Genomic DNA, 24,183 nt, shown 5'->3' with positions numbered 1-24,183 from the left:
CCAAGAGATTCCCGTCACCACAGTTTTCAAGGCAATACTGAGTATAAACTAGCTCATACTCTTCTATGGAAAAGACACATTCAGTGGCCATAGCTACAAAGGCTTCACACAAGCAGTGTGCTATAATGACTGGAAATAACACTAGAAAGCCACAGTTTTGAACCTGCCTTGACCACTTGAATGACCAGAGTTCTGGCTTCCTTCTTAATAAAATGGGCTAATTCTTGCCTTACCTTCTTCACAAAGTTAATGATGGTAAAGTCCTGAGTGAGCTTTGCATTTCATGCCTTAGTTTTCCCTTTTGCAAACTGACTCTCCTCCTGGCAGGCTTAGGGATATAAATATTAGAACAGTGAACCACTTTTGTCCTGTGTGTTTAAGAAGATTGGAGAGAAACCACAGGGGCTTATGGGTAATTTGAAGATTATATTTTGGAATCCTTCCTAAAGCAAGACCTCAATAATACTAAACAATGCAACTTTCACTGCAAGGGCTGGACTGCAGGATCCAAAATCTCTCTTTCCTTCTTTCCTCACTCCCATGTGAACAGCAAGCTTGGGTCATTCTCAGTCACCAGGCAGCTGAGCCTTTCTTTCTCAGCACGTAAGGCAGGAAGGCAGGGAAAGGGAAGACTGATTAAAATGGGCACCCATTCAGAAGAATACTGAGTCTATGGAGGGGAAAGGACAGGGAGACGGAGAGGAATGCTTAGAACTGGAGCCCTGGAAAGAAAGGCAAGGGCACAAAGGAGGGCAGAAGGCAGGAATTTCACTGTTGTCTTGACAGCTAAACCCCTGTTGTTCCTGGTTGAGTTTACCTCACAGAAGGATGCCCAGGTTCTGCTCTGAGCAAACCCCACCACTATCGGAGAGGAAGAAGGAGGGAGAACTGAAGGATGGAAAAGTGGTAAGTGTGTGCTCTACATGATGCGACTGGCTCCCAACTTCTACTAGATCTCAGGTTAAAGTATGCTTAGCCATGATGTGGAAGAGAATTAGGGATTGGGTTTAAATAAGTAGACATAGTAGGGTTCCAAATTATACTGTGAAAATGGGTGGAGGAAGCTGGAAAAGGCTAAAAAGAACAAGGGGTAGAAGAGTAACCCAAAGGTAGTTGTTTTCAGTTTCTTGTCTATAGGCTGAATTTTAAAACCTTTCCAAATAGAAGGTTATCCATTCTGATCCTAAGGATATGGAATAGAGCTGTGGTGACTCCAGATGTCCACATAGTAGGGATTTTGGGGGCACCACTTGTGGTTAGAAAACAAGGGGGAGAGAGGAGGAGGTGGTCAAGGGGCTTACCTTGAAGCTGCATTTCCATACCAAGCATACCATGTTATAGAGATTATATATTTACTGAGGAAGGGCTAAATTCCCCCAAAGGAAATCTCCGGTGCCATAATTACAGCACTAGACTAAGGTGTATTTCCCACCGGGTCACCCCTACTACCTCCCTACTCTAGTACCATACAGGTCTATTCCTCCACAGGGCACTTGGTGAAGTCTCTGTCTAAAGACAGAGGTAAAGATCAAACCTGAAGTGTTAACATATGGCTGTGTTCCAATACCAAGTCAATAGGAAAGAGACAAATGATCTCCATCCATGGCTGAAAGCAAAACAAAATACCCTTGATCATTTAAGAGGTTTATAAGATTCCCAATATCAGTGCAATCTAGCATTGACAATGTCTACCTTAGTGACATATATATCTAGGATTCTGGTATCTTAAAAGGCCTTGAGTATAGGACCAACTAGCTTATAGAGAGTAGCAACAGATTTTTTCAACTTCAGATGTCCAGCTGGTTTAATCACTGTAGGCTGTCTGGTTTACTCTGGGTTTCTGAGTTAAAACTGTTCTTGATGAATCAGCTCCAGCACTGAATCCTTGAGGGGTGGCATGCACTCAAACGGGCAACTTCTGGCAGTACATACTGCTCAGAGAAGCAAGTGTACACTGAAGACCGATCAGAGAGAGGGGAGAGGGTGAAAGATAAAATGGGCTCATCTAAAAGTCAGTGGCCCAGAGTAGAGGGCAGATAAGTAGCTTCTGAATCATGGAGCAAGGCAGGGAATGGTTTCTGTTCCTATCACCACCAAGACAAGGACCTGTAGTTGCAAAATAAACCCTCCCTCAAAGAAGGCAAATGGGCACAATTTAACTTGCAGTGCCACCTGGTGCCTAGAGGGAGAATTCCTGCTCTAATTCCCTCAGCTTCTTGCTGGGCTTTCCAAGATGTTTTTGTCAAAATGATCTTTCTGTCTTCTGTGCACATGAAGATTCTCTCACCCAAACACTTCCTCTATATCTGTCTCTGTCTCTCTCAGAGAGGGACTGAATGAAGATATTCAAAATACGTTTAAAGTTTACTTTTTATTTAAAGTAGAAATAATGCCCCTCTTCTCCTTAAAATGTTCAGTGTCTGTACTATTCTTTATGCTAAACCTAACTGACACCCATCTCACATACAGCTTTAAACACTTACTTTCCTTTATAAAGCCTTTAGCTCCAAGAATCCTAATTTGTTTTGTACTATGTTTACAGTCTATATCCAGTGTCATTTGGCCTCACATTATTCAATATTTCTAATTGTTTCATATGGGTTATTTCTTCTCTTAGGCTGAAAGGACCTTAAAGTAGAAACAGTCACACATCAGATCTGAAGGGCTAGCACAGAGGTATCAAATCTTAGACTTTTCAAAAATTATTTGTAAAGAGGTCACCATAACAAGAACATAAAGTTAGTTTCCTAGAAAGCAAGTGAAGAGAGTTAGGAGCATCTACATTACAGGGCAGTCCCCTGGTTCTGAAGAAACTCTGAGGTTCTGCTCTGGATATGACTGGGGGAGACTTTAAGTATGTAAGGTAGCATGGAGTGCATAGATAGATCATATGAAGAAAGAGGCCCTGCAGATCACAAAGCAAGCACAGTAGAAAGACCTCTCCAGAAAGATGTTGAAATGTAAACATATTCTCTACCTCAGATATGTTACTGCCCCAGCAAGTCAAAATCCCCAAGGAAATGGAACATGGACCTTATAAAGATGGGTGAGAAGTCATGGGTGATGCTGCCCTGTGCCAGGCTCACATCAAGAGGCTTTCATTATCATCTCTTATTCTCCAACTAACTTCATGAGTTAGGAACTCTTATTTCCATTTGGAGAGTAACTGAGGCAGAGGGAGGTTATGTGACTTGTCTAAGTCACACAGACAGTAAGACACAAAGTAGTAGGATTTGAATTCAGATCTGTCTGACTTCAAAGCACATATTCTTACTTCCCTGTGTGGAAGGAAAGGGGCTGAGAAGGTACAACAGCAGGAGACGCTTCCAGAGAGGTCAAGCCTGTATGGGTCTTACAGTGGGAGGCCCAGGACAGAGAGGGCACTATGTTCTTTCGGAAAGGAGAGTGCCACTAGGATAGGAGAAGGCCTGAAAGGCCCAAAGGAAAACCCTCTTTTCAGGCTCAACCATGGCTATGGGAATTCAAGTTGCTCACTTAGAGCTGTGGGGGAGGGATATAACAGAGGCTCAGTTCACGTTTGTGTTTCTTGTCCCCTAGCACTACTGAGGAATCCCTGCAATTCTCACTAGTGGTAAGAAGATGTTCATTTGACATAAATTTGTTAAGTGCTTTCCACATATATAGCTAGGTGCTTATGACAGAATGATGAATAAGACAGAGTCCCCACTCTCAGGATACAGACAGTCTGAAACTGTCCTTCAAAACTGTCTTGGGTTCGTATTTGTTTTTTTAATTTTTTTTAAATGTTGATTTATTTTTGAGAGAGAGAGAGAGAGAGAGAGACAAGGAGAGAGAGACAATGAACAGGAGTGGGGGAGGGGCAGAGAGAGAGGGAGACACAGAATCTGGAGCAGGCTCCAGGATCTGAGCTATCAGCACAGAGCCTGATGTGGGGCTTGAACTCACAAACCGTGAGATCGTGACCTGAGCTGAAGTTGGACGCTTAACCAACTGAGCCACCCAGGTGCCCTGGGTTCCAATTTGTAGTTATAGATGGACAAGAGATACAAGTAATGTGCCTTGAAAGAAGGTTTTGAGGTTGAAATACCTCATGATACTGTTTTATTCATAACTGATGCAATGATCAATTCTGCCTCTGTGTTTCAGTGTATGAGAATTTATATACAGAAGTGCAAAAACCCACAGGCATAGGCACATAGCCAGTCAGGTACCACCTATCTGTTACAACTTTAAAGGGGTATTCAAGTAGAAACTGTCGGTATATAATAGAAAAGGCATGAAGTCTTTATCCTAAGATGGGTGTAGGGTAAGTGGCACCTAAGAAATCTGACAGGGAGGCCACTCATAATAGGAGAGACTGCTGTGGCCCATCCTGGCACAATCTATAGAAGTTGAGACCTTTGTCAAGGTCTAGTGGAAGAAGCGTAAGTCAAACGATGTTCCTTTTCCCCAAGGAAGCACAATACAACCTAATCCAAAGCCATCAGTGCAAAAAATTATTTTCAGCAACTCTAAAAACTGCCTGAGTCAATAATGAGAGGGCCAGAAAATAATCTGATAGGAAAATTTGAAGACTTAGTCTGAGATAATTTTATATCTGGGGCTCTTACAAAAGTATGCTATTTTCTACAGAAATTGTGTGTAGAAAGAGATCAAGTGTAAGAAACCACAAGGCACCAAAGCTGAATCAAAAGAGAAATTTATGGAGCAAAGGAGAAAGCTGTAATTTGCGTTTCTTGAGAAACTCTGAATCTTAACTCTGAAAATCTTTTTCTGACTGGGAATAGGATGTAGAACAGGGACCCTAAGGGAAACTATGCAATCTCTGATCCAGGAGTGTTTTAAAAATAAAATCAGAAATATGCAGATGGAAATGAATTTATATACTACCATCATGTGCATGTGTCCCTCAGTCTAGTCAGATGGAAAGCAAGAGAGATTAGATGGAAATAAGGCATAGGAACTTGCAAGGTCAATTCTAGTGGTCACGCCTTGGTGAGGAAGCTTGCAGAGTTGGGAGGCAGTATGGAGCAGCAGCAATTTCATAGGCTTTGAGGCCAGGATGACTGAAGTGGAATCCTGGGTGTGATACTTACTAGCTCTATAATTCTGGAAGGTTATTTAACCCAAATATCATTTTCCTCACTTGTAAAATGTGTAAATATATGTCTATTTCACAGAACTGCACTGCACATTAGTACCTGAAGTACATGGCTGCTTACCTGGTATAGTTAGTATTTAACAAATGTTAGCTCCTTTCCTGTTGTACTTACTTGTACCCTTTGGTGGCAGGCCTGATGTTCCCCCCTTAAGACATAACCAATGTCAGAAAGACCCTTTATCCATCTGCTACCTAGACATGCCCACCGAGAAAGAGGCCCTTGAATAGATTCCTCTTAGAGAGCACCTAAGACTCTGGAGTGACCTAAGAGAATTAGTGGAGGCAAAAGAGTACACGGTCAGCCATTCATAATTCTCTTTCTGGAAAATGCACATTCTTGCCTGGCAGCACAGCCTCTCCAATGCTCCCCTACTCTCTCCCCATACACCTTCTGATTTTCCCTGGAGATAATCTATAGATATTGCTTTTCTAAGAAAATGAGTCCATGGCCTGGCATAAAGTCCAGTGCCTGCCATTTAATTTTTTCATCCATTTAATTTTCAAGTGCACTGCTTGTTGGACTCCTTAAACCTGACACATTCTTTCTTTTCTTCTTCATCTCCATATAATTCCTGACTTAACATACTTAACTAGTCTCTTTGCCCACAGATCACAGAACCTTCTTCCCTTTTCCCTACTCTTTTTACCACACTATTCCATTCCCACGTGCCCCTCAACATACACACACAAACACATTCACTCACTCACTCTTTAAGAAATCCTGATGTAGATGCCAAGAATGTGTCTGCTGCCCTTTTGACACAGAGTCTGATGCCATCTTCGGGGCCATGGGGAGGGCAGAGCCACGAGACGTGGCATTCGTGTACTCTACTGCTAGCCTGCCTCATATTTTTATCAGATCACTGCTCTGGGCATCCAAGCAGGGAACCAGTCCAGCTTCTTCTCATTCCTTTGCTCTACATCAGGACTCCATAATAATCTCACCCCTTACCTTGGCTGGGTCTTCCTGCCCCAAACCTTCTACCATCAATGGAGCACAGTACATCTCTCCTCTTTCCCTCCAGCCTAGTCATATCTGAGTACTTGTCCAATTTCTTAACCCTGATTCTGATGCATGCAGGGATACTGTTAAGTTTCTTCTGTTTTCGGACATGAGCAGTCTGCACAAGCTGGATTCACTTCTTGGCTTAGACTGCTACCCCCACTCCTCTTCCCCTCCCTTTGTCTCTAATTCCAAACAAGGAGTGCTCCTTCTTACATAATTGGATGTTCCCAGCACGGAAGCTGACATACGAGGTCAGGCGCGCATGCGTGCAAGACTTCCCTTTGACTTAACAATGCCTTTTTTGGGCATCTAACTTCTCTTTAGCTCCCTTCCCCCACTCTCTCCACACCATCAACAACATCAACAATCAAGGGAGATTTATGAAGCCTGGCTCAGACCAGAACTCTTCCAACCCTGGCTTAGAAGGAGGGGTCATGAGGTTGAATTTACTCTCCTTTTTTTTTTTTTTTGCAGGCTAGAGAGAGACTGAGGGAGTGACTGTTCATGATTTGGCAGGAGTCCTTGGCATCCAAGGCAGTTACGTATATAGATCTTTTAAGGGAGCAAGGGGAGTAAACAAAGTTGAAAGCAGAAGCTAACTTATTTTCTTAGAGATGATAATGCTGGCGGCTGGAAAATTATGACATTTTAAGGTAATGAATGTAAATCTAGATGGCAGTTCTGTCCCTGATGCCTGAACTGCAGTGTGTTCACGATGACTAGAGAAGTGGCAATAGCTATCAGTGCCATCAATACCAACTACCTTTAAAGTGCAGAACTAAAGACAGCCCAAGTATGCTGCAAAAGGATACAGCTCAGATACTTATGGTTTCAGAGACTGAACAGCCATGGTGCTTCCTGGGGACAGTCTCAGAGAGGCCAACACTGAAGCAGGCAGGGACCACACTGTACCTCTTGTAATAGTAACAAAGGTATGTGGAGTGGTGGGGAGGTGGGGGAGGTGCTGTAGCTTTGGGGGGGATATCAAATTCCAACTTATTTGCTTACCAAAGCAAATAAAGCCCAAGAATGTAGCACTGTATAAACCGCATCTTAAAAATAAAAAGAAGCGTAAGCCGTTCAGGGGACATGTAACATGGGATGACCTTAGGATTAGGATGCTGCAGGGCCCTTTGTGTTACATGAGAATGTGCATATAGGGAAATGTGGTTTGGATTTTACAAAATGACTGAAAATTTCCTCTTGGGGAACGTAGACTACTCTGAGGCAAAATAATTTTGTTGGTTTTTAATCCCTTCAAATCCCAGAACAAAACTGATCAGAAAAGATAAAGTCATTAAGCTGAAAATTAGACAAACATGGGTTCAGATTCTGCCTGTGGTATACTTATTAGCTCTGTGATCTGGATTAAGTAACCACACTTCTTTGTAAGCCTTAGCTTCCTCATCTTTGAAACGGGGATCATAGCTGTTCTACAGGGCTTTGAGGGGATTAAATGATATAATGCGCTTGTGTGTTCAGTATAGTGTCTGCACAAAGTAAACTCTCAACAAAGGTTTGCTGGGCACTAAATACGCTGAAGGTAACAATGTTATCTACATTGTGTTATCTACATTGTTATCTACAAAGTATCTACACTTTGAGTCCTGAAGTAAGCCCTGTCTATTCCCTGTCTACCATGCACAGGGGAACTTGCTGGTGTAAGACCACAGATACTTTGAACTTCTGGAAGGGGAATTGTAATTCTTTCCCCAGATATCCATGGTTGCCTCTTGACTCCCATCTTTTATTTTATTTATGTATGTATGTATGTATGTATGTATGTATTTAAACATTTATTCATTCTTGAGAGACAGAGCATGAATGGGGGAGGGGAGAGAGTGAGAGAGAGTGGGGAGACACAGAATCCAAAGCAGGCTCCAGGCTCTGAGCTGTCAGCACAGAGCCTGATGCAGGGTTCGAACCCATGACCATGAGATCATGACCTGAGCCGAAGTCGGACGCTTAACTGACAGCCCCCCAGGTACTCCTTGACTCCCTTTAAAACGCTTCAAGAACACTGTGAACCCAGCACCAGCTATTTGAGAAGGGGGCCATGTGCATCATTTAAAAGATGGGAATGATTTCTAGGGAAGGATGAAAGGCCTTGAACAGGGAAGGATGAAACTCTTAATTCTAGTCTGTGGAGACTTAGGGTGTGAAGGGTGTCAACTGGCTATGTTCCCATTTCCACTGTAGCTAACACAAAACAAAATGGACCTAACAATAACATTTGATAGAAGTGGGAACTTTTTGATAGGAAGGGATATGAGACAAGTGAATAAGGACAAAATATCATCGCCTGGAAAAATCTTTGATGAACAAAGATAACAGACCACAGTTACAAAGAGTTTTCCAGAAGTAACTAGCCACAAAATTCTGTTCTTGCACAAGATTCATCTTGGCTTCATTCAAATTCACTAAAGACATCCAGAATTTCCCTCCTTTAACAAACAGAGATGCCACTCCATTAAAACAGAAAAAGTTAAAGGAATGTCAAGGGAAATTTAGTTGTAAGCCCTCTCCCTGATTTTGTTTATGGTGTGAGCTCCATGTGGGTTTTGCTCATACTCATTCACCAGATAGCTATCTATCCAGCTAACTAGAGGTGTAGTTCTAGTAGAAGTGTCAAGGGCTGGGGACGAAAAGGTGAGCAAGCCTGATTCAAAGTTCTTCTCATGAAGGCATTACTTGAGTCTAGCAGCTCTCCCCACCCATGTAACCAGGAGCACCTGGAAAATACTACTGAATTCTGTACTTAACCTACACTTGTCTGTGCTGGAAAGATACCTGGGTGGTCTGCTTCATGATGTCAGACATGGGAATACTCTAGTTGTTACTTTAACAAAGGAACCCATTGGCACAAAGTCACCTAGAAACCCCTTACAAAGCCTTTATTGTTTAGGAGCTCTATTCTGCAAAACTCAGAGACACAGGCACAGTGGGGATAGCAGTTGCTACAGGAGATGGGTATAGGGTAGAGCAACCTGAAGACGTAAAAGTAGAACAAATCTGGGGTCACCAGCTGGAGGAATTAGAAAGAGAAAGAATTTTTTTTTATCCTTTCCTTTTTCTGAAGTGCAAATAATTAAGACCTAACATCTACTGGATACCTTCTACGCACCTGAGATTGACACTATTGTTATTCCTATTTTCCAGATAAGGAAACCAAAGCTCAGAGAAATTAATCATAGCAGGGTAGTAGTATATTGTGTGGATAAGAACTTGGGCTTTGGAATTTCTGGATTTGATTTCTGGCTCCACCATGCATTAGCTTTGTGATCGTGGATAAGGCCCTCTGTTCTAACCCCCATTAAACTGTACAAAATATGAAAAGTAGAGACTATCTGTTTTGTTCACTACTGATCAGCCTGGTGAATTAAGGAGTAAGACCAAAACAATTTCCCAGCTAGATAGACAGGTAAGAGTATTTCAAGGTGAAGTGGATGAATGCTACAAACAGCTTGGACAACTGTCTACCAGTCAAACCCAGAAACTGCTCAGATCAGAGGGCACAATATATTTACTTCTGCACATCCCATCCACTCCACTTTACTCTTCTCTCTTCCCTATCCTGAGAGAATTTATAATCATTGCCCACTGAGGTAAATGCAATCTGGCTTAGAATTCTCAAGTTTGAAATTCCCTTGTATTTAATCTCCCTGGTTTAGATCTCTAAGAACCCTGACTATGTAAAATACTACTTTTTCAGTGATCAGCCTGTAACCGCCAAATATATTTCTCTCTCCTTATCTGGTACTGGCTCAAGCCCTTTAATATTCTGAGTTATTTACACTTCAGGTAAACTTCTTCCTACCTTTTTCATATATGAATCCTTATCTTTGAATACTTTCTTGTGTTTTGAAACCAATTTGTCATGTAAATGCTTTCAAGGACGAGGGTAATCAATTATCACATACTAGCTAGTTTTAGGATCTTCCAATTTTTTGAAAGATCAGCATTTTGGAAGATTTTGGAAGATCAGCAAGGGAAAGCTTAACAGAGGAAGAAGAGAAACAAAGGCTCAATTAACAACATCCACTTTGGAAGATCAGCAAGGGAAAGCTTAACAGAGGAAGAAGAGAAACAAAGGCTCAATTAACAACATCCACAAGTGACTGAAAACAACACAGACAGACTCTGCTTTCAAGTATGAAGGTGATGAGAAAGGAAATGTTTATCTTTGATTTGGCATTTAGTGAGCATCTTCTATGTCCTGGGTCCTGTGTAAGTTGCTGGGGATATAAAGTCAGGTGTACTCCCTAAAGAACTGGTAGTCTAGAACATGGTTTCTTAACCTCTGTACTACTGTTATTTTGGGTAGGATGATTCAGTGTTGTTTGGGGCATTGGGAGTGGGGAGAGTGCTGTCCTGTGTAGTGTAATAGCATCCCTGGCCTCTACCCACTAGATTAAATAGTCTCCTATCTCCCTTCCCAGTTGTGACAACTCAAAATGTCTCCTGATATTGCCAACTACCCCTGGGAGAAAATTGGCCCTCACTTGAGGACCACTAGTTTAGGGAAAGAACATTATTTCTCTAATACGCTGTGTGATCAGTATTATGATCACAACTCTAAGGGTAGACAAGAGGGCTCCTCAGTTCTGGGGGAAGGTGGGAGAGGATACCACAAAAAGTTCCACAGAATACATCTTTTCACAGATCTTTTAAGAGATATAAGTGGTGTTGGGATCACAATCCACATTTTAAGTCCAAGTATACTTCTATTCCTTACCATCCTGTGGAAGTACTTGCTCAGTTGTTGACTATTTACACACCTTTTGGAGAAAACAATCTTTATTTTCAGAGCACTGATCTGTTTTCGCCTTGTCTTTCTCATTATTTATCATCACAGTGAATACATACTGTCAGTGAAATGTTCACTGTAACAAGGTGAACAGTGTAGGGCTTGGGGTTTAACTGGGTGGAGAATGGATCCCCCAGTAGTAAGAGCTGAAGTATTTTAAGATCACAGGCAATGTCTGTAACTCGGTGGATTATGCCAGAAGTCCTATAGAAGCAGACCCATTCACTCTTTAGACAATGAGGTGATTAATACAAGCCTTTTGGTACACTTCAGGCAGTCTTCATCCCTGTACCCCTGCAACAGAGTCTCTGTCTTCCGTTATGGCCACAGGTTTCCTGGACTCGACACTTTCCCTCTCCAGTGCAGAATTCAGAATTCACACCCAAGCCCTGTCCAACTTGAGACTCTAATACGATAGAGAACTCTGCAGTCTTACCTCTGAATTAGGGTCCCAAAGACAAGACGAAGAACTTTTTGCATGTTTTCTGTACACAGCCATCTCCACTGTTCCATTAGCAGCAAGAGGAGCAGATCCAGGGCTGTGTCAGCTAGCTCTGTCTCTGTTCCTGGGGAATGAAAGGCATCAAAAGTAACTGAGAAGAGACCCATTCAGGTGGAACATATTTCAATGAACTGGATCTTCACCTTTATATCAATCATCTTGTATTTCTGTAATTCTTCTTTACTCAAATCAAGAGATGTTTACTTTATATCTAAGAAGTTCAGTGATAGGCTCTGTATTTCTTTATAATTCTTTTGTTTATGTTCCTCAGTCACTCAGTAAATATTGTTTGCCTTTCTAAAAGATTTTGCATATAAATATTTTTCCCACCTAGCTTCTGTTTCTTCTGTATTCTCTCCAGGGAGCTGAATACATTCTGTTCCAAGTAATTGCTCCCAACTAGTGACTAACTGGAATTGGCAAGGCCCAGTCTCTTCCATCCTTATATTCCACTGGCCTCCACAAAGCATCATGGAAATGTTGTGGGCAGCAGATCTGGGGAAAGATTTAGGATTCATTCTCCTGTAAACAAGTTGCTTTGAAAGCGTCTCCATTACACAGAGCTGTTGGGTTGGGATCCAGGAGGCTTCAGTTTGGTTCTGAGATAACATGCAGTTCTAGAAAGAGCACTATACCTTTGGTAAAATAGGCCATGACAATTATTGATTTCTTTCCTATTTCAAAGACTGGAAAGAGGACCACAAATGAGTTCACATCCGTGCTAAGCTGAAGTCTCTTGAACAGATGTATTTCATGGATGGAAGCATCTGTTCTCTAACCCTGTTCAGGGGTCCCATGTCATCTGTGATTTGCCTCCCAAGAGACATCCCTAGGAATATATGAATGAATGAATGAATGAATGAATGAATGAATCTCAGCAATCTGATGCTATTGCTGTGATTAATATTACAATTAATCATCAACAATAATTTTGTTGGTCTAGGACAAATAGGTATTGTCTGGGCCAGTTTGCCCAAGCTCTTCTCCCTAAAGGGTTCTTTAGAACATTAATGACTTCAGATTTAGATGAATCTGTTAGAACTGAATTCTACTTTTTTCTTAATCCCACCCAATATATATATTTTTTCTGCACTGCATTTCAAGGGGAAATTAGAACTTGTATGTTTACTTTCCAGTCATTTGCTCAAAGACAGGATATTTAGGTCCTTGGGAAACAGCATCATTCTGAGCATCTGTCACCCTTCTCAATTCTATTTTCTCAGATTTAGTGTTTACCTAGAGCTGCCACCATGTGGTGACAGTTAGTCATAGCAGAAAATATAAGAAAAAGGAAAACAAGGCACCAAGTCCTCTGGAACAAAATGGTGAATTTCCTCTCATGTGAGAATTTTGAGTTTCTTAAGGCTAAAAGAAAAGCTCAGGCATAAACTATATCTTTAGAGTTATGATGTTGAAAATTTACAGCCTTGATTTTGGTTGTTTATACTGTTTTACCCATTTCATCTTTCTTACAGTTCTGATGCTTTTGCCATTATAACACTTTATTTACTTACCCAGTGAGACATGTGTGAAGAGGTGGGGTTGTAAATTTCATTTTTTCTTCCTCACGGTTAAGCAGAGGTCCCATAGAGTGAGGTCAAGTGACTATTCATGGGCATCCAAGAAACAATGTTGAAATAGGCTTTTTTGTTTTTTTTTTTCCTTCTGAACTAAAGATTTTGTGATCTCTTCTTGAAGAGACTTTGTGGGAAACTTTGTCTTGGTGGAACTGAAAACCTTTTTTATAAATTGTAGCTCAGCAAACATACTAATATCCTGGGCTCCCATTTTTGCCCATGTAGAAAACATCTGCACTTTTTCTAGGAAGCAAACCTGCCCTATCCTCACCTCTTCTTTCCTGCTCTATGGTGGGGCACTGGGTGGTATCACTTGCCATGGCAGTAAATAAAACAGAAGGAAAAGCTCCAGGGAGAGGAAGAATTCCATTTCACACAGGTTGCACTTCAGCTGCCCTGTGCTATATCTAAGTGAAGATTTCTAGTAGGCAAGTGGAAAGACAACATCCAACATTTAGGCATCATCAGCACATGTGTTAGATTTGAAATCAATAGTACAAATGAGATCACTCAGGGGGACCATGCAGAGTAAGAATAGAGAGCCAAAAATAAAGCTCTGGAAGGCTAGTAAGAGAACCAACAAATGGGACTAAGAGACTAACTACATGAGAGGCAGAAAGAAAACCAGGAGAGGGGGACCACAGACATGAAGGAAGGAAGTTTTGCAGATAAAGGGAGTAGTCCAAAGATGCCAAAGCATGCCATAAATAACATACATAAGATAATGATATGATAAGCATGGATCTCATCTTGCTGGATCAGAGCTCCCTGTTTTTGTGCCCTGTTCCCCTGTTTGACTTAGCTCTGGGGACTGTGTCGGATTCTTCTTTGTATGCCAGGCTCGGCAGAGCACCTCAAGCACTGGTTTTTAACACATGGTTTGCTTAGCTAAACAGAAGAGAAATTAAATGGACAAATCCCAACTGTCACAAGTCCCAAGTATATTATACCATGGCTCCCTTCTCTGTAGGAGCAGGGACCCTGTCGCTTACCTGGATCACTGGTGCTGAGGTCTTGGGCTGGCACGGCTGGATCTGACAAGTAACCATCCACACAACCTTTGGGGATTTGTTCACGGTCTTTTTCTGGGACTTCTGCTGGCTGCATTTCTAGTAACTTTGTCTGTTTTTCAATAAAGGACTCCATCCCAGACATGGATAGGATCTCTGACTCCTGAGGAAAGAGCCAGTGGCACATCACATAAAGTATGAGGAATATACGAGAGCAACTGTGGCACTTGAGTTTCCCTGTTCCTTCTCTGCAAAAGTATCATGAGTACAGAACCCAAATGACTCTGTGACTACCTCAGGAAAGTCTTTAGCTTCTACCAAAACTGCAAGTCAAACAATGCCTTTGTATTTGCACTTGCTGCAAACACATTTGGGTCATCTATTCTTTTCCAGGAACTGGCTTTCCTTCTCATTCTGCCACCTTTTATTCCAAACCCATGGTGCTTGAGAAGTCAAACTGCTGACCCAGAGCCAGTAGGAATTACAAACTACCCAGAGAAAATACTTTTAGAATAAAAGTTAGAGGGGTGCCCGGGTGGCTCAGTTGGTTAAGCGTCCGACTTCAGCTCAGGTCATGATCTCGCGGTTCATGAGTTCAAGCCCTGCATCAGGCTCTGTGCTCAGAGCCTGGAGCCTGCTTCAGATTCTGTGTCTCCCTCTCTCTTTGCCCCTTCCCCAGCTCACACTCTGTCTCTCTCTGTCTCAAAAAGAAATAAACATTAAAAAAAAAAAACTTAAAAAAAAAAAGAATAAAAGTTAGAGACACAGATGCTGGTTAGGTCCTTCAGCAAGGCACCTACATCCCTCCTAACTTTAGAGAATGTCTCAATTGTCTATAACTGCAGGGTCAACCTCCCAGTGATTAATTCCAGGAGTCATCTGGTTATCTTACCACACTGCCTTCCTGGAAACAATAGAGAATCTTCTCAGGTGCTTCAGTTATATTCAGTGCTGGAGCAATCTTACTGGATGAGAACCTCAGCCTGGACCTGGTATTGACACAACGAGCAGAAACAGAATGTAATGCATGATTTTGATTCCTATATGAAGGACTGACAAGTATTAATACCTTAAAACAAGAACACTCATACTTATTCTAGGGATCTTACTGTGGTCAGAGTTGCCAGGAGAGACCTGGCCCTGAAATTCCCCAAGTGACAGACAGTCAGGCAATTCTCAATACATAGTGCAACCACTGCACTAAGCTATGTGCACAACGCATTTGTGAAAGGGCTTTTGCTAATGTAAAACAGGGACCAGTCTATCATGGCTGTATTCCCATAAGCTAGAAGAATGGCTAGCATATACTATATTCTCATTAAAAATTTGTCAAAGATTAAAGAGACGTGTGGAATAAACCAAGGCTTTAGTTGTTACTGTTGGTACCCTATTTGCACATCCATTTATTCTCCTTGTATTCCAAATAAAACCAGGGGAGGGACCACAAGTGCTAACCTCAATGTTTCAAGGATCTTATAAGCACAGATATCATGGTCACCTTTCAAAATATGGGCTCGGTAAAAAAAAAAAAAAAAAAAAAAAAAAAGGCTAAAAATTATGAGTGTTATTGCTGGTACATGCCCACATGTACACAAAGACAGTCAGACGTACAGACATAAACATACAAACTCTATCCTTCCCTCTCCCCACTCCAACACACACATAAACACACCTTATCTCTCTCTCTCTCTCAGTCTTTCTCTCTGTCTCTTCATAATGGCCCAGATACAGATATGAAATTTGCACTAAAGGTTAAGAGTGGTGCCATTCCCTTCCACATGTTGGCTTTGAAAGGGTATATTTGGGACCCTAGTGCAGGAAACAATAGCTGGCCCCTTCCTGTTTATTGCTAGTATATGCATCTTTGGAGCTAAGAGTTGCAGAAACGATGGCAAACAGAGATCAGTTATCAGCCTTAATTCTTCATAGAAAAGAAACATCTCAATTTTACAGGAAAATAGAAAAGGACACTATCTCTATTCTAGAGTTTTCCTTCTAATTAAAAATTCCTGATCAGTTTAAGTCCTGGGATCCTATGGCGAGACAAACATTCATCAGGGATGCCTATGCTGGATCTTAGGCTCCTTTAGGTTGGTGGAGCCTGGTTTTGTATAATAACTGGTATGTGTTACCCATCTCCTCTCTCCTAGGGATTGAAAGTGGAGATGGGATTTGGCTGAAGACTGGCAATCAACTTGAGAACTGGAAAGGGTCCCTGGATAACTGAAGGGTTTCTCACTTGCTAGTCTTCTTGCCTTCTGTCTGGGGCTTGCTTTCTGTCTCGGCCTCACTCAGCTCTTCTGTGGGACTCTGGGGTTCAGAGCGAGGAAATGCTGTCTTCAAGGTGTCCACGATAGCACTCACCACCATCTGCAGGGGTCAGAGGTGCAGGGTCAGACAGGAACCACCAAATGAGCAGTTGTCTCACGCTGCTTTATGCAGTTAGGATGCGCAGATAGCTAGGCTAGCTAGTGGAGTCTTACTCATCAGCACAGTCAGGTATCAGGCAGATTTACTGTCAACTATTCTCCCTTTTCTCTATGGCCATAAAAATCTTCTTCCTCACAGAGTTAAGACAAACAATACCATGGGAAAATAAGTCAAAACAAACAATGAGATAAATAAAAACCTTGAGAGTTCTACAGGCTGGTGAAATACTTTTCATTTCTCAATTTCTTTCCTTGTATATAAAGGAATAATTTTTAGTTTGTAAATCAATAATACTTTCACCAAGATGTAAATAAATGGAAGTAACATAGGCAGGGATATATGGAAAAAAGAAAGAGTAAAGATTATCAAATAAGAAATGCAGTCTGGTAGCATACATATTAACATGCTCAGAGTAATTCACAGAGTAAAGAACTGGTTTTTCCAGTTAATTCAAACAATTTCTCTTCTTTACAGAAAGAATAACAAAAATCACTCATGTCAAAATTAAGGAATCTTGAGTTGATATCAACTTTTCTACTCATAAACACCAAATATTTGGTCATAAAGACCAAATAAAGCAATCCTCACTGAAGAGTAAGAGTTGTCTGTATTTCTCAGAATGGGAAAATGGCATATAGATATTTGCTAAAAAGGAAAATGCACAAACAAATGAAACCCTACAATACTCAAGAAATGAAAAGAAATCTTTACTTTTCCTTTGGTGCTCCTTGCTAATTAACACTGCTGGCTAAGAGTAGTGTCATGCCTTCCTGAATTCATGCCTGTGTTCATCCTCTATAAGGAGCACAGCTAGCACAGCTGAGACAAGGCTGGAGTGGCTAAGACTACAGTAAAGCATAGGGCATAACAAACCAAGGAAAGAACACAGAGGACAGTATGAATAGATAATGGCACCTTGCTCTCAAGGCTCACAAAATTGTAGATCTCTGGGGAGGGTCTTTATCTGCTTTGTCATTGTTGTGTCACCAGCAGCTAATACTATTCATGGCTTTGAGGAGGCAAGCAGTAACTGGATGGTGAGTCAGTGAGTGAACACATCTGTGTGGATGGACACATCTGCATGGAACTTTGGGGATTCTACCTCATTCATCCCTTTCCAGTTTGCAGGTTTTTCCTCACAGCAGTGAATTTCTCCTAATTCCTACCACATGAAATTCCACTTTAACATTTTATCCTCTTAAGTCTAGAGTGATGCCCCACCTTCTGCTAATGAGTCAGTGTTTTCTAACCTTTTAAAACATATCCCATCTTTTGATAAACATAAGTCTCAGACTTGTGCCCTGGGGACTCTAAAATCAGCTGGTAATCACTATTTATAGGATATAATGTACTACAGAAATATCCTTCTCCTACCATCTCCAAAGGCTCTGAGATCCCCTCTTGAAAGTACAATTCTCTCCACTCTCTGTTCCCTAGCAGAGAATCACCACACCAGTCTAAGTCCAGCTGAGTGTGTGGTCTTGGGGCTCTTTTACTTGAGTGACCAATACCAAGAATGATCTCCTCCAGAAAAGACTTTTCTGACCTCACCTATTTATGGAGGTACAGATCTATCCTTACCTCCTTCCACTAGAATAACAATGTCATAATATCCCCCAGGAGATATGTGTACATGTATAGTGTCAGGGTGAGTGTATCCTCATAGTTGCTTACTGTAATTCAGGAAGGTGATGATCCAAGCAATATTTGCAAGAGGTCTTGAAAATTCTAGTCCACGTTCTACTGACTCCTTTCTGCTGTCTCTCCCCATCCCCAATCTCCTTTATTTTTTAGTCCCTGCCTATGCTCTGATGGGACACTAAAGCTGAGCACAGTGGCCCTGCAGGTACCTTGTCTATTCTGGACACCATGAATGGTTTCTTGACAAAGGCAATACGAGCATCTGTGTTCAGAGCAAGGAACTCCTGTATCTCCTCACTGTTAGCGATCTCTGGAATGGCACAGAGTTGCTGCAAAAGACACAAGAAAGACTTCAAAGAGAAATTCCTGTCCCCAGGTCTCTCCAGCTTGGCTTGGGTATCTGGTAATCACAATGAGAGCACAACCAAAACAGAAGGATACTGACCTTTAGAAAGGATTCCAGGAGGCTCTTACGGGCTTCTACTCTGTCACTATCCATGTTTCCAAATGGAAGATCTGGAAAGAGCTTTTTAGGACCCTTTACGTCTTAAAAAAAACAAAAAACAAAAACACAAACTCATTCACTTAACACTTACTGAGGTATTCCATATAAAACATATCATATATGTAAGGAAAACAGAACTACTGAATACATTCCTAGGATTTTTTTAATTTCAGGAGTTCCAAATATATCTTAAGGAAATAATACTTACAATCTACTCTCGTACTAAGGTATATGAGGCCATACACTACAATGGTTATAGATGAAGGCTCTGAACTCCAGTTGCCCAAGTTAAATTTTTTTCAAGTTTATTTATTTTAGTTTTTTAAATGTTTATTTAGAGAGGAGAGAGAGACAGAGTGCAAGCAGGGGAGGGGCAGAGAGAGGAGACACAGAATCTGAAGCAGGCTCCAGGCTCTGAGCTGTCAGCACAGAGCCCAACGCAGGTCTTGAACTCAAACTGCGAGATCATGACCTGAGCTGAAGTCGGATGCTTAACCGACTGAGCCACCCAGACGTCCCTTTCTTCTGCAAGTTTAAAGTTTTGCTCCAGTCCCTACTGTGAGAATGACCTAAGGCAAGTTGTTTAATCTTCCTTTGACTTTTTTTTTCTGTATAATGATAATATCTGTTCCATAAGCTGTTAGAATTAAATGAGCTAATATATGTAAAGTACTCAGAAGAGAAACTGGAATATATTTTCAAGTTTAACTCAGTAGTAGCTATTGTTATTAAGAAAGAAAATACATAACTGAAATCCATAACTTATGCCTAAACTTTATTTGGGTGATCATCAGTAATTTTTTTTTTTTTAAACAAAGTAGCTGCTTACCAGCTTTTATTTAGATTTAAATTTTATTATCTTTTTGTACTGTTCCTACGCCTTATGGGTGTCAAACAACACAGACACAAAAGCCTGATTTTTGAAGGATGGCAAACATTTCTGGATACTATTTTAATATTTAAGAGCAATCCATCGATGCCTCTGGAAAAGTTAATTTAATGCCTCATGCTACCTCACAGACACAGGAGCAAATGTGAAAGCTTCTTAAGCTTAAACTAGATAGGCCCCAGAACAGAGCATTCAGTGGCAAAGAAATTCCTCAGAAACAATGTGATCAGTGCCATCCTGCACTAAAAAGCATCTGAAAACAAATGGGGGAAGCACAGGCTCCTTGATGCTGTGTTCTCCTCCACCATCCCTCCTCACAAACTAGTAGGCCTCTAGCCTCTCAGATCAGGTGGCTAGATATGTAAAGCAAGCAGGCAGTCCAGCCTGGGGAAACTCTGACTTTTGATGAACTTCCGTAGATCTGATTTCTCCTCCAGACGTGTCTGCAGATTGAGGAACTCGCGGTAGCGGCGATTCACAGTGTGGTAGGCCAGCTGCTGCAGGCCACTGCTGTTCTCACCGTCCAGAGCTGTCTCATACTGTTGAATGAACAAATTTGTTTAGTGCAGCAGCTCATTGGCCACAGAGTAAGAGCAGAGTAGGGGTAGAGGGAGAAAGATGTTCCTATTGTTTCTGAACCTATTAGAGCTGATTGCTGCCCTGAGTTGTAATGAGTAACTCAAATTCCCAGGGCAGCTGAATTAAGGAATGAGATGCATTTCCTAACACATGTGCCCCAGAAAAAGAAGAGTTTTGCTGTTCTCCATTCTCTTCTTCCATCTCAAAACTCCCTCCTGCAAACACTTTGACTTATAAAATTGGCTAATTAATTTTCAAATCTCAGAGTATAAAACAGAAGATAAAACAGCAATAAAAGTGACACTGCCTCTTTCACTCCTAAATAATGGGTTTGGACGTTATAAGAGGATAACCATTTGCTATTATACTCAACCAGTGATTATTTATGTTAGTTGGGAGAAGAACAAATAATCCAGAACAGCTGATGAATAAAATCATTTGTTTGCCTGGAATGCATTAAAGAACCATGTGTTTTTATTTTGCTTTGGGCAGATTAATTATTATTCTTGGAGCTCAAGTGAAATTTGTTTTCCTAAGTACATATCATCTGTATGATTGGAAGTCACATGAAGACTGGAGATGTCGTAAGGGGTCAAGGTTTGCTGTCTTAATATGCGTGGAGGGCCAGTATGTGGGAAAAGACAACTTGTACTGGATGTTCCCCCAGAGTGAACACCCTGAACAGCATGGAAGCTGTGACTTAGTACAGGGTAGACTTTTTGACAGAGTAGTTAAGATATAATGAAATTATGTGGAAGAACTATGTATGCACTTGTCGTTAGGAGTAGGTTACCATTATTATTTGGAGGAGGTATTATAGTGTGAGGCAAGTGATGGAAGAAACGATCTCTTTGTTGGTGGGACTTAAAGCTATTTTAAAATTCTCTAGAGCCAGAGAGAACTATTCATTATGAACTGACATGAGCAAAGTAGTAGTCCCTCGCACTAGCACTGAGAAGGCCTAGCTATGAGACAGATGGAATTCAGGGTGGGGCTCTCAAACTTGGAACACCTGCGAATTAGGATGTTTTTTGTGGATTTTTCTCCATGAGGGACACTAGTCAATACTCATACATTCCCAAACCTGGCTGCACGTCAAAAATCACTTGGGCTGCTTTTTAAATATTCAGATTCTGATAGATTTGGAATGAGAATTTCCAAAAATACCCTCTTCAGGTAATCTGGAAGCAGCCTATCCTACAGCCAGTTAAAGGGAGACTCTGCTATAACTGAACCCATCTGATACATGAACCCCTTCATATCATCTTTGCCAAGTAGTTCCTACTTCTGTGCTTAAACATCTCTAGGAATGAGGAACTTGCTACCTTCTGAGATGTATATAGGTAAATAAACTTCCTTCCTAAACAAAGTACAAAAAATACTAGTAATTAAAAAAGGAAAGAAAGAAATGAACAGTAGAAAGAGAATTTCTGGACAAAACTCTATACATTGGGAACCACTGAAAAATATGACCCTCAGTATCCTAAGAATCCTGAGATTCTAGGATTGTCTGCATGGGTACAAAACAGAGGCCAACTCTGCTTTACAAATGATCTTCAGACCATTCACATATAGATTCTTGTTCAATTAAACATAATAAGTGAAGAGTACCCTCTCTCCCTTAGATTCCTAGCTTCGCTGACTCTGCTTTCCAAACCCATTCCCAGCCCAGTGGGGGTGACCAAATTCTAATCCTGTTACCTTCACCGTGTAGAGTGTGTATGGGTGGAATCCAGTGCCACTGTGCTCTCGAGCAGTAATGGTACCAGTGATACGAAGGTTCTGGATAACAACTGGGCCGTCTGGACTGCTCAGGGGCTCAAAGCTGAAGGTGGCTGAGCTGACAGGACCGGTTGGAGAGGAGGACAGCAGAACCTGTGGGAGACCAGGATCTAAGGAGCTCACGCCATTGGTGAGATCCTTCTCTAAGCATGAGGGTCGTGGGGGGCAGGTCCTCTCCGGATCTGTCAGCAAAGCTGTAAGAGAGGTGACATCTCCTTGCTCTACTTCCTTGTCTGCTGTGTCAATGTGGATCTCTGGGCAGGAAGTCAGCATGGAGACCAGCAGGCCTGCCTCTGTTTCTGTTCCTGGACCCTCCTCGGCCTCTGCTCCTTCGATTCCTTCAGATGCCTCAACATTCTTAGACTCCAGAGACTGGGGACCCTCTAGGGCACACAGGGCATCCTGGATCCTGTCAGAGAGGAAGTTGCCTGGGGTCATGAGCATGATGGTTTCTTTACTCAGTTCAGACAATGGAGACTCCAGCTCTTCACATAAGAACAAAGGGCCTCGAATATCTGGCTGTAGGAAATGAGATGAGTTGTTTCCTACTTTTCTTTCTTCTGGCATTCCACCCAATTCTCCCTCTATTGCTTCATGGCCTTCTTCAACTTCTGGCGAGTGGTGGGAAGGCCCCTCTGGCTCGCTACAGTTTAGTAGCACTGGTGCTGCTGCTGGAGACGGGGCTCTCACTTCTGGCAGACTCTGTACCTCAACAATCAGAGGCAGAGATGTGGGCACTGAGGGCTTTTCCAGAGCACTGGCTGGGGAGGTTGGTTTAACCACTCCTGTAGGATTATTTCTGGCCTTGGAAAAGATGCCCACAAGTACAAGGTGGATCCAGTCGGGATCTGAAAGCTTGCTGATTAGTGGTAAGATTACATTGCAAGTAATGAGTTCCACCACAACATGGCGCCCGGTCCGGGTCTCCAAGTGGGGCTTTGGCACGAGTCCTTGCAGTAACAAATTTACAATGCCACGTGTATAGGTGACCTCAGTGCTGGGGCTCTGTACAGCAGGATGTGGGGCAGTAGCTCGGCAGTAAGCCTCCCAGAGCTGGGAGGGCTCGACTGTACCACTCTGCTTCTCAGCTGTGGCCTCCTTTGCCTGAATATAGCTCTGCAGGTGACAACCGCACAGAGTCAGAACCCTCTGAACAAGAGCATGACTGTCCACCATGCCCATCCTCCTCCGGAGCTCCTGGACCAAGCCTCTCATGGCGGCCTCCATTTCTTCCTCAAAGGCTGGCTCCTGGCTCACTGAGCGATACCAGGAAGACACAAAGTCCCGAATAATCATCTGGATGGTGCGGTTGATCTCCTGTTCCAATTGCCTCTCTGCCTCAGGGTTTGGAGGACAGGTGGCCACTGGGATGAAGCGTTCCAGATGCAGTCGACCTGAAGCCCCCACAATGGCGTTTGAGCCCAGCCATCCTCCCAGCACCGCTAGCAATGCAGACAGAAGGCAGAGAAGCCACACATTGACCAGAAAGTGGATGACCATGAGCCAGCCGAGCACGATCCCCACAGTCATCAGCTTCCGGCTACTCAGCAGGTTACTGAGGCTCCAGCTGGACTCAGCTGGAGTCTCTTGCAACGAGGACACTGTCTCTGCCTTCATGGCTGAAAGGGGCAGGTGGCTACCCAGACAACCGCTCTCTTATCTCACCTGAGTTAGGGAATGGGGCATTAATTGTGTACGGAGACGAGGTTATGTGGAGTGCTATTCAGGACCCGGCGGGGCTCTGGGCCCTCCACGTCCTAGAGGCAATGCAAAGCGACAGAGGCGGCTCTGCTTCTCCCCCTCGCTCCAGCCCCTTCCAGCGGAGAAGCTGCTCTCAAAGACTCGGCTGCCTTCATAATGCGGGGTCGGGGAGCCTCCGCGCAGCCTGGGGAGGGCGGGGCAGGGCCTTCAGCGGCCCTCACCTGACACTTACAGACGCCGTGCACCGGGTCACATACCGCTGGAGGGCGCGCCCAGACCGAGCCCCGATGTTCGAGGGACTCAACGGTGTCTTCGCCGCCGCCCTCGGAGAGACCCTCCGCCGGTTTGGGGTCCCGGACGACTGCGCTCCGCAGCGCTACTTCTGTCACGGCTGCCGGCCGGCGGCCGCCGGCGACAGCTTCCGGGTCGACGTCGGCGGAACAGGGCATGCTGGGAGAGCGTTAGCGCACCCCTAGGCGCGGCGCTGCGCATCGCCCCCTGGTGGTGAGGAACGGCCGTGACAGCACCTGCGGACACCGGTTTCCCAAACTGCTTGCAGAGCCAGTGTTCAAGGGTGTGACCAAAGACTCGTGGAACGCAGAGAGGCCTTG

At 42.9% G+C, this 24,183-nt stretch overlaps 1 protein-coding gene across 7 annotated transcripts in view; it reads right to left on the bottom strand.

Annotated features, from left to right (window-relative positions):
- SNX19 (sorting nexin 19) overlaps positions 1-23,965 on the bottom strand; it is a 47,738-nt gene extending 23,773 nt beyond the window's left edge. For all 7 annotated transcript variants that reach the window (XR_007462833.1, XM_049654209.1, XM_049654232.1 and 4 more), the window contains exons 1-8: positions 21,791-23,965; positions 19,911-20,049; positions 18,562-18,662; positions 18,326-18,445; positions 16,285-16,415; positions 14,938-15,034; positions 14,028-14,208; positions 11,393-11,522 (exon numbers count right to left, since the gene is read on the bottom strand). Coding sequence is in view for 6 of the 7 variants with exons in the window: in XM_049654209.1 (XP_049510166.1) it covers positions 11,393-11,522; positions 14,028-14,208; positions 14,938-15,034; positions 16,285-16,415; positions 18,326-18,445; positions 18,562-18,662; positions 19,911-20,049; positions 21,791-23,488 (2,597 nt within the window). In the remaining variant the exon portion in view is untranslated. The remainder of the gene's footprint in view (positions 1-11,392; positions 11,523-14,027; positions 14,209-14,937; positions 15,035-16,284; positions 16,416-18,325; positions 18,446-18,561; positions 18,663-19,910; positions 20,050-21,790) is intronic.
- Between the last annotated feature and the right edge of the window lie 218 nt (positions 23,966-24,183).

This window comes from Panthera uncia, chromosome D1 (assembly GCF_023721935.1).
Source record: "Panthera uncia isolate 11264 chromosome D1, Puncia_PCG_1.0, whole genome shotgun sequence".
NCBI lineage: Eukaryota > Metazoa > Chordata > Mammalia > Carnivora > Felidae > Panthera > Panthera uncia.
Note: the sequence above shows the minus strand (reverse complement) of the source record. Positions and strands in the feature narration are given on the sequence as shown.